Genomic DNA, 13,008 nt, shown 5'->3' with positions numbered 1-13,008 from the left:
TCCAAACTCTCTGGAGCAGGTTTGGGGAAGGTGCAGGGCATGGGCAGAGAAAGAAGCAGGAGGAACTGTCCTAGTGCACAAACAGAAATGGGTTGGATGAACATAGGACATTGTGTCAAGTTCCACTTGTGAATGGATGAGTGCACCATCTGTGGAAAAATCCATTTTTTCCTTTACAATTAGAAATATGCCCCCCTGCCAGCCACTATACTGCTTCTAACAGCCTCCCATAGTCAAAGGGAATACAGAAGCTATGAAAAGTTTACACAGAGAGTTGTTAGGAACATAAATATGACAAGGAAATGCTTTGTGGCTTGAGCCTGAATGAATGAGGTCGGCTATCAATCTCAATAAATACAGCCAACAACTCTGGCTTCTAAAACCAGAGTATTGTTTTTTCCTTTGCCAAGTAATTTGCTAAAGGATATATAAGTCACAGCAGTAAAGGAACAGAAGCGAAAGTTGGCAGGCCTATAGAGGTTGGTAGAAGCATACAGGAAATGTCATCTATGTCACACTCCAATCAGAAACAAGATTTTTCATCCTTTTGCAACAGCCATATTTTGGAGACATACTTTCTCATTTTTTTCTCCAAACCTTTAAAATGCAACTACGTATTCTCTCCATGTTTTCAAAGGAAAACATATTCTAACCAGTGCTAAATCTCATTATACAGTCCTAAAAACAGTGAAATTAACTGAAACATATATTTTATTCAGTTTAATTCATGAACAAATATGAGTCATTATTAGTACTGCAAAAATGGACACTAATCTCCCAAAGCCTTACTTCCAGCATAATCATGAGTATGTCTGCTCACAAGCCAGTCACATTCTGTTCAAGGGAGCGTGCTGCCATGTAAATATGTATAGGATTGCAGCCTAATTTTATTTTTAATTTTTAAAATCATAATCCCAAAAAGTTTGAGGTTTATATGACTATTAAAGGTAAAGGGACCCCTGACCGTTAGGCCCAGTCGCAGATGACTCTGGGGTTGCGGCGCTCATCTCGCTTTACTGGCTGAGGGAGCCGGATTACAGTTTCTGAGTCATGTGACCAGCATGACTAGGCCGCTTCTAGTGAACCAGAGCAGCTCATGGAAATGCCGTTTGCCTTCCCACCTATTTATCTACTTGCACTGCGTGTTTTCAAACTGCTAGGTTGGCAGGAGCAGGGACTAAGCAGTGGGAGCTCACCCCGTTGTGGGGATTCGAACCACCAAACCTCTGATCGGCAAGCCCTAGGCTCTGTGGTTTAACCCACAGCGCCACCCGCGTCCCTTATATGACTATTAGTTGACTCCAAACCCAAGCCACAAATTTTAGTAAGCTGGTTTGCAGATGCTTACATGGAAAAGGGATAGCATACTTGTATTTTATAGGAAGGGAGAATACAGAACCAAGGTCAACAGTGATTGTGGGCTCACCATTTGAGAGTCTTACCTTTTAAGTGGTATTTCAAGTTCTGTTTGGAGACCTGATCAGAAATGTCATCAGCTGTCCAGCCCCTCCTTATAATTTCTGCACATTCCTTTTAGCACTCCCTCTTTTGCTATTTACCTCTTCTTGATTTTGCTTATTTTGCTTCATTTTAAACACTTTGCCATACGTATATTTTTTTGTGCTTGCAAGATTTCTCATCAGATTTCTGTTCTGTCCACCCCACCAAAATATCTACGGATTGTGCACCACAGAGCATTACATCTCATTTATACATGAAAAGGCATGTGGTCAAGCAGAAGAGGGACATCTCTTATTGATCCTTCTTTCTTAAAAACAAAGAAACCCAGAAGCCTCGTATTTTAAACATGGATCAAAATCTTGTAACATGTACCAGATCAGCACACAATGAGAAAATAGTGACATGGTTTTCTTTTTCTTCCTCTTCTAGTGTGACTCTTAGATTTTGCTTGCTAGTTTAATAAGAACTTTTGAAAGGCAAGAGCTAGTTTATGATGTTTAGATGGTGCCTTCCTCTAAGTGCTTGGAGTTGCCAATTATTGCATGGAAATAGTCCGTGCAGAATTATTGTCAGTTCTCATTTCAGGTATAATTATCACTGGTAAAGTTAACATAGAAATCCTTTTCTCTCTCATTATCAGCCCGGTAGCCATGAGCGTAGAACTGCTCTGCAGTCCTACTCAGGCTTATCCACACACCCTGCACCCCATCCTGTGTTGTGCAAAGTCTAGCAGATAAGAAGGGAGAACAGGTGACAGTAATGGGAGATGTGAAGGGCAGTGTCAGGGGCTGGACTGAGGAGGAATGGTGTGGGCCACTCCCCTTCTACACAACCTTCCCAAGAACAGGAGGACAACATAGAATTACAACAGTGGTTTGCAGAAGGTTCAGAGAATGTAGAGGGGGAAAGCTGGGAAATATTGGAAGAGCAAGTAGAAACAGTGTCTTTGGTGAGCATTCCTGAGCCCCCCTCCCCCAGGACTAGGCGGGCAGTGTGAGTAGCTGAACAGAAAGCTCATAGACAGAAAGATTAGACCAACCAGTGCAGGGATGACGTGGCATAACAGAGACGAAGGAGGGCGGGACTTTATTTGGAGCCATTTCTAGAGAGAGAGAGATACATTCCTTTGTCTCTCGCTGTGATTATTGAATAAACTAATTGGTAAGAACTCTTTTTTTTATCAGCTTCTTTACTGCCACCGGCGAAGGGACCTGATTCCCCGAGCCTGACAGGCAGTAAATGATGAGGCTGCATCCTCCTTCAAGCCTGGGGACTCCTTGAGAAACAGGAGAAAGCAACCTTAACTGACAGGAAGCAGCTAAAATCACACAGGAAACCTCCTGAATGATGTTCTCTGCCATAAAAGGATTCTTTGGTCAGCCGACTTTATATGAATGGGTATCACTTTCTTCATTGTCACACCAACAGAACGGGAAGGTCCCACAGCATGGCTGCAGCCATGGTTTCCACATAATGTTTCCAAGAGAGAGCTGCTGTGGGACAGGTGTGAGGGTCTCGCGATGCTCCTCCACAGCTCTGCCTATGTGCTTTAGGACTGTGTGGAACAAGGGCTCCGTGTCCGGTGAAAGGGGCACGGCCTCTGATGGGTCTCTTGAGAGATCAAACAGCAGAGGAGGATCGTGATGTGTTACACCTTCTCCAGAACATGGGCAAATCCCTTTTCCATAACAGGCTCCTGCGCCTTTGGGGTGAAAGATCGGCGTTATGTAATGAGCCTTCCATATTGCACCACCTGGGAGGAAAAAGAAAGCACAAACAAAAACACCCTGAAACAATAATCATGAAGGTGATGATGGTCCCTGGAGATCTGGCTGAAATCTGAAAATTCAAATAAATTAACTTGCCAACAGAAGGAAATGCACAAGAACAACTCTCCGATACCCTGGTGCATTAGGTATAATCTATTCCTCTCACTTTCCTTCTGGCCACTTGACCTGATTTTGTCAAGTTCCATTGACAATGAACTTTAGGCCCAGCAGTCTTGGGAACACTGCTTTCTATGGCAATGATTACCAGGCATGTTCTCCCCCCACCCCTGCAAAATAGTAGTAAATTTAAGTACACCTGCATCTTATTATTTTTAATAGCAGGAGGTTTGTTTTCACACTCTGGGGAATTTGTTGTACTCACTGTCTTTCTGATGCCACCGTACTCCATGTAAGTATGATCCACAGTAATGAAACATGAATTCATGTTCTGAATGCTTGACTTCTTGCTGTAGCAAAGGCAATAGATTCCTTCCGTCAATTATTCTATAGCGACAAAGAAAGAATACGTCATCAGGCAGAAGACTGAAGTGAAAAGGCCATGTTTTTGCAGTGCTTTCTTGTAAATAGAGCCCCCCCCATGCATTCACATCAATTTTGAACAACATCCTGAAAAGTTTGTTTTCAATATTTCCCCCCAGCATTTGATTAAACAGATATTTGGCCATGAGGGACGCAATTACATTATGTCCAAAGATATTATAACGAAGAAGAAAGATGAGTGTATACACTATTCAAAGAACTAATTATTAGGAAAGAAGTCATGAAGAAGTGCAGTTATTTAGATATTTGCTTCTTCTTTTAAGTGTTATGTGAGCATGCTTAAGCTTCAATGCTGCAGAGAGGGAGCAGCCAAAATTATAAACAAAACCTAACTAAGGAAACATTTCCAACATTCACAAAATAATATAGGCCATAAATGGAGGAACCATGGTCATCAGTTACGTCACAAATGCTGTGCAGTAGATGCTTACAACACCAACACAACCATATTCCACACAGCATTAATGATCGCACTGATGCACCAGGTGGGCTGGGAATTTTCTCTTTCTTTCATTTCAAAAGATAGCAAAAGTGCTGGAAAAGTGTACGTTGCCTACAAAAAGGTATTACTTAATACCTTAATTCAGATGACTGAATCTTGCAGAAGAATACTGGATAACTCACCCCACCCCCCAAAAGGAAGGAGGGAGGGATGGAGGGAAGGAAGGAAGGAAGGAAGGAAAAGTGTATGCTTGAACAAAGAACCTACACTGACTATCAATGTCCACTGCTCCCAGGCTACATTATATATTGCATGATGAATTCTGCTTATTTCAAGATGCCTTCAAGTAGAGCATGCACAATATGAGCAAGGATACAGGCTCTATACCTGTCTTGTGGTACAGTCCCTCCAGCCACATGAGCCACCGTAGGGTAAATATCCATAAGGCTTGTTGGTTCGTCAACAACAGTGTTGGCAGGGAGCATTCCAGGCCACCTTAAGATGCCTGGCACCCGAATGCCTCCTTCCCAACCTCCCATGCCTTTGCCCCCTACATTGGGAACACAATAGCAGAAACAGACATGTTTATTATACTTACTTTCCTAAGCAAAAGAACATTCCAAGTCTCTTGTGGGTGGTGGAACCACATGGCCTTTCCACTTTCTTTGAAACTATCAATATGCACTAAAGGGCTGAGAATCAGTGGGATTGCTTTCATTTCAAACAAAAGCGGATCACAGGTTTTAGAATATATTGCAACCTTCCATATTTGTATTTGTATTATTATTTTATTTATGCCCCACCCATCTGTCTGGGTTTCCCCAGCCACTCTGGGTGGCTTACAGCATATATAAAACATAGTAAAATATCAAACATTAAAAACTTCCTGATATAGGGCAGATGTCTTGTAAAAAGTTATGTAGTTATTTATCTTCTTGACCTCTGAAGGGAGGGCATTCCATAGAGAGGGCACCACTTCTGAGAAGGCCCTTTGCCTGGTTCCCTGTAACTTTGTTTCTTGCAGCGAGGGAACCAGCAGAAGACTCTCAGAGGAGGACCTCAGTGTCTGGGCTGAATGATAGGGGTGGAGACCTTCAGGTATACTGGCCCAAGGCTGTTTAGGGCTTTAAATGTCAGCACCAACACTTTGCTCAGAAATGTACTGGGAGCCAGTGGAAATCCTTTAACACCAGTGTTATTTGGTCCCAGGGGCCATTCCCAGTCACCAGTCTAGCTGCCACATTCTGGATTAGTTGTAGTCGCTCCACACAGAGCTCAGTGCAGTAGTCCAAGTGGAGTATGCACCACTCTGGCAACACAGTCCATGAGTAGGTAAGGGCCTCAGACAGCATACCAGATGGAGCTGGTAGACAGCTGCCCTGGACACAGAAGTGACCTGCGCCTCCATGGACAGCCGTGGGTTACCCAATAATATTTATCAGCAATATGCAACTCAAAAGAGTTCCCATAGACATATGTATACAGGGTGTGGTCAATAAAAGACCACATGCCTCCTAATTTCATAGCACAGGAAAAGAGATCAATTTATCCTGGAAAACAACCCAAAGCAAAATTACCCAAACTTCCAGATAGGCAAAGCAACTATATTGCTGCACTGTTTACCTTTATATATGCCATTCCAGCCACCCAGCTGTATTGTTCCTTCCTGAGCTTCCAGTTGCCCTCCATGGTCTGAGGCAAAATAGGTCAATGTGTTGTTTCTCAAGCCTTCCTTGTCAATAGCATCTAGAATTTGACCTACAGAGTTAACCCCCCCACCAAAAACAAATATTTACCATGGAGACAATAGCACACAAGGAATTTGTCTTATCTTATCCTCAAAACAGTCCTGTGGTGCAAGTTAAGCTTGGCTTCTAAAACTGCTCATGAAACAGGGATAACCTATCTCTCCCTCCTGACTTTGAAAGAGGCTAGCTGTTCCTTAGATGCACATCAAATTATTGCATAAAGGTGAATGTTGTAGAATTGACAGTAGCCATGCAGGAACCTTTCTCCTCCTCCTCTCCATCCTAATAGGACGTGTCTGTGATCCCACCAAAATTGTAATAAACTGCAGCACTGAGGGCAGGATGTTCTATATTTCACCTTTGTACTACAAGAAAGGGTAGCTGATTTTTAAATCATTCACTCAATCCTTGCAGCCCATAAACAAGGCAATGTTCAAGACAGGCACAGAATCATAATCCATGCCTCACCACCACTTGGGGTAATCAGTGTCCATTAACAAGAGAAGAATGCTTAGAGAAAGCCAACACACCTACTAACCAGTCCATTTCTTCTACGTTGTCTCCATATATCCCATGCCTGCTTTTCCCAAGAAAAGCTTCTGTTGTAAACAGGGGCGTGTGGACGTGCAAAAAAGAAACAAAGAGGAGGAATGGCCCATGCTTGTTGCTTAAAAGAAATGAATAGAACACATTTAGTAAATTGCAGCATCTTTGCAGTTTGATATTTCAGGAAAAGTGTTCAATTACCTCTGAATAAATGAAACTGCTTCCTTTAGGACGAGAGAAGCCGTTCTTTCCAGCTTCATTGGTTGTTCAGTGATGTTGTGGTTGCGCATCAAAATGCAATTCCAGTATTTCACAAAGCCATAACTGGAGTACCAGGAAGCAAAAAACAGGAACCCAAGCAAAGCAAAAAAGGTGACCACCTTCCAAGTAACAAAGACCAGTCCTGTTGTCTTTCCTACAAGAGCTGTGAGAACTGCAAGGGCAATAAGTTGGGTGTAAAACCACAGCTTAGCCTGCAACGCTGCATCCAACTCTGGAGGCTTGTAGTCCTGGCAGTTGTTGAGAAGAGTAAAAGGCATGCCATAAAAGTAATCAAAGCCGTGACTCAAAGGATGGTGGCAGTGATCATGGACAGAGTCACAGTTTACCCCTTGATGCCACTTCCCTGGAAATTAAAGCAGAAAACAGTCTGATACTATTACTTGGAGTGGATTCTGCTACCCACCCCTTCAAAGTTTGATAACTAACGTTATCTTCCAGGAAGGTCTTCCTTTCAAACACAGTCGCAATGAATGGCACTGTACAACCGTGCAGTTTCATGGGACTATAGCAGCACTAAAGCACTCTTGTAGCATTTTAGCATGTTGTGGCTTCCCCTAAAGAATCCTGGGAACTGGAAGGGGTTAAGTGTGCTCACCTAACATACCTACAATTCCCAGTACCTTCAAGAAACTAGTTTGTAAGCGTCTCCATAACGTGTAATTCTGGTATCAGTGTGCTTTAAAAGTATGGCGTGTTTGTCCACTCAAATCCTTATTTCCCTCCCTATAATGATCCTTTAAGTGGAGATTTCAGAATGATCCTTTAAGTGGCATTACCTGACCATCTGTGCCAGACAGTGTTAATCTTCATGTTTAATACATGAACCATTTCTCAAAAGGACCGCTGTGACTGTGAATCTTTAGAAGTACTGTGAACGTTTAGATTTACAGGGAAACTGCAACACAGCAGATTTAGTGGAGTCTCTTGACCTACTAACCTCCACTGTGAAATCAATCGACAATTTGTTGCACTTGGCTTCCTTTCCAGTTGATGGTCTAATCATTTGACTCTTAACTCTCACGCACGAGCCCAGCATGTAGTCTGAGAAGGACTCCCACAGAAGGCAGCAATGAGCATGCATCACTTCAGGAGCACTCCTAATCCACACAGAAAAATTCCTAAACATCTAACCCGGTCCTGAATCTCAAGATAACCTTAAGATACAGTCATTACTGTCCCTGCACACTGTTTACACAATTGCAGCCAGGTGTTTAGGTACTGATGCATACATGCAACTATAAATGGAAATCTAGTTACAGTATTATTTCTTTTCTCTCTTTTTACAATCATTTGGCATTTCTGATTTTTCTTTTCACTTTACTTCCGCCATCTTAAATCATGAATGTTACCAAGTGGGTATACAATTCAGAAAACAAAGACATACTTGCCCACACACTTGGTAACATATTTGCCTCGCTCAAATGCTTGCTACAGTACAGGCAGGTTATTGTGTAACACCGTTAGTATAAGTCACGTAAAAGTAGGTCATGTTAATGTAGCACATTCTGACCCAGTCATACCAAATACCCCAGATTTATTCTCAACACACACCCAGAGAGAGAGAGAGAGAGAGAGAGAGAGAGAGAGAGAGGCAGACAGACAGGTTAAAGAGGGCAAATTCTAGGTAAGCATGGGGACACTTAGCTTTAACAAACAAACAGAGGATCTTATGGGAACAGGGAATTAAGTCAACGTCAAAGCTGCCTTCATTCCACAGACCTTATGATGAGGAAAGGTCAGGCAACAAACATTTTCTTATCCGCTGGAACCAGTAATTTTTCATCATCCTCACATCCAAGATTTAATAAGCATTTGTTTTTATATGAAGACCTGAAGATCTATAGACACCTATGATCATGAGGAGGTCATAGGATTTCTACGTACCTACAAGTCCCGTGGCATAACCCTGCTGCTGCAAGACCTTGGCAAAAGTGGTTTCATTGGCAGGGAGTCCTCCTGAGCCAGCGTTCCACTGCAGAGCCCGATATGAACCACCTGAAGCCATGCCTGTATCACCAAGGATAAAGGCCACAAGTAAACCAACCACCAATACATTTATCAAGTTCAGTTTACATGGATCTGCATCACTTTTTACACTCAAACCTTATCAAGACATCAATATAACCCAGCTGTACAAATTCATCCGGCTGGATGCAAAGGTTGCTGCTGTCACAAAAACACCATATCCTTCCTTTAAATAATACTATCACAGGAATGAGCTCCTGTCCTGGGACGCAACATAATAATGCTAAAACCATTTCATTGATGGGGAAAGTATTATAGAAGCTGTAAAAACAAATACAAAGCTTAGTCATTTAAATATGGTTCCTTGCGTCATCAGCCGGGTGAAACTTCAACAGATCCCAGTACCATCCAGCCTAATGCCATGTACAGCAACAATTCTCGAACAGATAATTAAATCAACAATTTAAGTAATTGTCATTATTTAAACTCAGGAAATACATCACTGAATTACACTTCACTGATAGTAGATTCAAGACAAGACAGATAGTTAACTTTCAGAACTTATAGCCACAATAGGCTATGGCCACTAGCTTAGATGGTTGTAAAAGAGGTTTAGATAAATTTATCAGCACCTGAGTATCATGCTAAAAAATGCAGTCAGGAATGAAGTACTGGTTTTTCATGTGGAACAAAACTGTACTACTTTCAGCATGCTTATTTTGTTCAATTTTGCACATTGTCTCAGCTGCACATCAAACCAAACATTCCAAATATACTCGACCTGATCTGATGGGGTATCTGCCAGTCAGAAAAGCTGCTCTGCTTGGGGTACAAAGCGAAGCTGCAGCAATGTGCTGAGTAAGCTTCACTCCTTCCTTTGCCAGCCGGTCAATATTGGGAGTGCTGAGATAGAAAGGTGATATATTAATAGAATGAAATAGCAGGAGACGAAAGAAGGAGGCAATATATGGCAATTTATCTTGACAGTCCAAGCAACCTGCATCACATAGGTGATGCGACAGTGAAGTAAAATGAACTGGAAGATGGCCCAAAGCTGTTCAAGAAACCTTTTAGCCAGTGTCATATTCACAACAATACAACAGTAACCTGAGAATCCCTTACTTGATAGTGTCGTTGCCATAGCAGCCTAGATCTCCAATCCCAAGGTCATCGGCCAACATCAGAACAATATTAGGTTTCATGTTCAGAGCTGCATTTGTCCCACGGGCATCAAGTGATATAAGTAAAGCCAACAGAGTAGCTAGATAGATTCTGAAATCAAAAATCACCAAACAATGGTTTGAAGCTGACAGGAGAGAGGAAAGACCCAGACCATATGACAGTACAGTGGTACCTCAGTTCTAGAATGTCTCAATTGACGAACATTTTGGAACACAAACGCCAAAGACCCGGAAGTAAATGCTTCCATTTTTGAACACACCTCAAAAGTCGAACGGCTTCCACTGCGTGTTTTTCAATTTTCTCAATTGAATGTGCAAACAGCCCTTCGTGCCTCAATTTCTGAACCTTTTGGAACCTGAACGGTCTTTCAGAACAGATTACGTTCGAGAACTGAGGTACTACTGTATTTTTAGTATGCCAGTTATAAAACTGTTATAATGGACTACGACAGTGGAGTAAAATGGAGCGACACTTTCAGGACTGCTTTAGATGTAAATTATTACGATGCAATTTTAATTATAATATTAAATTTCTGTTCCGCCCTTCTTTCCAAAGGAGCTCAGAGTGGTAAAGCAATATGATTGAAATGAAAAGTTTAAAAAGTTAAAACATCTAAAAACAACAAGCGCAACACTGTAAGCCTAAGTATTGGATCGATCTCCACTTTACTCCCACCTCAAGTTGAGAACTATGCATCTCTGCTATAACAGGTCCCCATGTGTTGGGAGAAATGTCTGTAGAGGGAAGATTGTCCTATGCATGGAGGCCTCAGGGTACCAAGAGGTGCAAAAGACTCTATTAGAGATAGGCCCCATAAGGTGTGGACAGCACAGAGGCAGAGCTGTGACCATAGGGGTGGGGCTAGAGGCATGGTCCTGATTTAAGGATAATATCACGTTGCCCATGCTAGGAAGGGTAAGAACAACATTCCCCACCACCACCAATATTATTGTTGTTGAGAGCAACAATGTTGAGAGCAACAACCACCAATATTATTGTTGTTGAGAGCAAGCAACTTCCTGCTTCTTCAAATGGAGGCAATTCCCCCCCCCCTTCCCCGCCCGCCTACTCTTGTGCCTTTAATAGCAGCTCCACAGCCTAGTATTATGCAAGTGAAGTTTTATTCAGTGTGCAGGAAAATTGTTTTGTAATGGGGAAAGCTCGTTTGCTTAATTGCTGCTCGTAATGGCAAAGGTAGGAGGAAGACAGCTCTACCTGCCACGCCTTTGTAGGGTCTTGATTCCCCTCCAAGTTATTTTATTTTTTAATGGAAAGTTCAGTCGTTTACATAACTGAAAACCGACGCCCTGCTTTACAAACTCCATGATTCCTTTGAAAACAAAGATCCCTCCAAGCAAGATCGCAGGAGTTTGACTTTTCAGAAGGACGGGAGTCTAAAAGGAGGAAGCAAGCGACAGGCTTTCGCCTCCGACCCCGCTAGTCAAGCACAGGCTCAAAACCAGAGCTCGCCGACGCTGCGCTTCCAGACACGCAGAAAGGGAACGCAGCTCCGTGGAAAGCAGCCGTCATGGTCCAAGGAAATCGGGAAAGGCACACCTTGGAAATGAAGGAGAGACCCTCTCCAGGCGCTCGCCCTCTGCTTGGCTGAGCCCACCGTGTAGCCAGGCAATCCCCATCGCGAAAGCCAGGACCCACCCGGAAGAAAGGAGCCTGGCCAAGGGGCAAGGCTTAGGCAGAGCCAGTAAAAGGCTGCAGAGAAATCAAAAGCCTTCCTTGAAAACAGCGAGCTTCGGTAAGGGGATGAGGGAAAATTCCAAACTTTTTCAGAAAGCGTAGAGCAGGCTTTCTTTCATAGAACCATAGAGTTATATGGGATTGTGTGGGGTGTTAGGTAGTCACTCTCCTTCTGGGATACGTGGTCCATTTTAGTCCCCACCCTGCGCTCAGCTCTCACCTAGGGCTCCTAGAAGATGTCAGCGGGCAGCCACACCCGGGGAATGGCTTCAACTGGCTGGCTAAACCAATGAAGGTAGCTGATGGGTCTCAAACCCTCATAGGGACTTCAGCACTTGGCTGACCAGACCAATTGTGGGTCCAATGGTTAAGAAGGTGGTTTCTGCACATGCTGTGGAAGGAAGTGAGGGGCAGATGGGACTCATCAGCCTGGGAAGGTAGCCCATCTAGGAGAAAGAAAACTCTGATCTTAAACCTCCACTGCCTTGTGGGATATCTTTGGGGGAAGAAAAGGCTAGGAGTAAATCCTACAGAAATCCAGAGTTCCTAGGAGGGTTGGTTGGCACCTTGTGTGCCTTCTTCCTGCAGCCATGTCAGTGCCAAACCTTTTGCTCTGCTTTCCTTTGGACTGCATTTCATTGTCTTTCATTGTCAGCCCTCTAGGTAGATAAAAGAAACTTTAGAAGGCAAATAGGCCTGTCCAAAATGATTTATGGCTTTTAGGGTTATTTTTTTAAGTCTAGCTGAAGAGTATTTTTAAGCATGTGAAATGAATAGGTACTATCTTGAAGGACCCAGGAATACCAGATGACAATATCTGAATGTTTGTGTTCATCTGTAGCTTTGATTCAATTGCCCTTTGTAGAAAGAAGGGCACTGCAGACAGTTACCACCTATTTAATCATTCAATTTATAGACAACTTCATATAACTGTGGGAATGTTAAGGAAGGTAGGAAAGGTTATATTGTTTTGATATTATCCCTCCTCACTCAAGCCAGTGAGTAAACAGCAGAGCACATTCCCTTCCAACTTACTGGAAACTAGTTGATGATTCGTTAGAATCCTCTAATTAAGCAATCAAGTTTGGCTTATCCAGTCTGGATTGTTCCTGGTAAGTTTCCCCTTTATTTTCCTATTAAAATAATAACACAACACAGTCTTCTTTAAAAGTAAGAATAAAGTTTTACTCACATTCAGTTCACAGCAGTAATCTGAAGGTAGGCTTTATTTTGTGGTTAAAGTGAAAAGAAGTTTGAATTATATATCAGACTTTTGGCTTGTGGGCTCCATCCTATGTGAAGGTTTGAGCCATGCACTGGCTAAGAGCCAGGAGAGTGAGAGTCCTTGAGTAAGACT

The 13,008-nt window shown here is 42.8% G+C and overlaps 1 protein-coding gene and 1 long non-coding RNA gene across 5 annotated transcripts in view; one reads left to right on the top strand and one right to left on the bottom strand.

The window, feature by feature from the left end:
• Positions 1 to 2,511: 2,511 nt before the first annotated feature.
• Positions 2,512 to 13,000, bottom strand: LOC309530878 (arylsulfatase D-like). 3 transcript variants are annotated; one of them, XM_082220095.1, is made up of 10 exons: positions 12,844 to 13,000; positions 9,897 to 10,046; positions 9,556 to 9,677; positions 8,694 to 8,816; positions 6,729 to 7,152; positions 6,512 to 6,648; positions 5,857 to 5,991; positions 4,621 to 4,783; positions 3,613 to 3,734; positions 2,512 to 3,214 (listed from the first exon to the last, which is right to left on the bottom strand). In XM_082220095.1, exons 2-10 carry the CDS (start codon positions 9,974 to 9,976, stop codon positions 2,838 to 2,840), a joined length of 1,683 nt encoding a protein of 560 aa, XP_082076221.1. In that variant the 5' UTR covers positions 9,977 to 10,046; positions 12,844 to 13,000; the 3' UTR covers positions 2,512 to 2,837. The 3 variants fall into 3 exon arrangements, with proteins under 3 accessions (XP_082076221.1, XP_082076220.1, XP_082076219.1); XM_082220094.1 differs by lacking the exon at positions 12,844 to 13,000 and adding an exon at positions 11,514 to 11,669; XM_082220093.1 differs by lacking the exon at positions 12,844 to 13,000 and adding an exon at positions 11,172 to 11,477.
• Positions 11,622 to 13,008, top strand: part of LOC309530944 — a 33,341-nt gene continuing 31,954 nt past the window's right edge. Inside the window, exon 1 of one of the 2 annotated variants that reach the window (XR_014218981.1) lies at positions 11,622 to 11,709. This is a non-coding gene — a long non-coding RNA (uncharacterized lncRNA). Of the gene's footprint in view, positions 11,710 to 12,739; positions 12,764 to 13,008 lie in introns of those variants that run through there. The other variant, XR_014218980.1, reaches the window with a different exon arrangement.

Source organism: Podarcis vaucheri (assembly GCF_965113315.1).
Source record: "Podarcis vaucheri genome assembly, chromosome: 4".
NCBI lineage: Eukaryota > Metazoa > Chordata > Lepidosauria > Squamata > Lacertidae > Podarcis > Podarcis vaucheri.
The sequence above is the reverse complement of the archived record's forward strand: the minus strand, read 5'-3'. Positions and strand labels throughout refer to the sequence as shown.

What these genes read in the sequence shown, in the direction of transcription:
- LOC309530878 (XM_082220093.1), bottom strand. Translation starts at nt 11,281, where the DNA reads ATGGAGTTTGTAAAGCAGGGCGTCGGTTTTCAGTTATGTAAACGACTG. An exon ending in TATGGCAACGACACTATCAA is followed by an intron (nt 9,678 to 9,896) that starts GTAAGGGATTCT and finishes TTTCTATCTCAG; the next exon opens with CACTCCCAATATTGACCGGC. An exon ending in AGAAATGGACTGGTTAGTAG is followed by an intron (nt 5,992 to 6,511) that starts GTGTGTTGGCTT and finishes TTAACTCTGTAG; the next exon opens with GTCAAATTCTAGATGCTATT.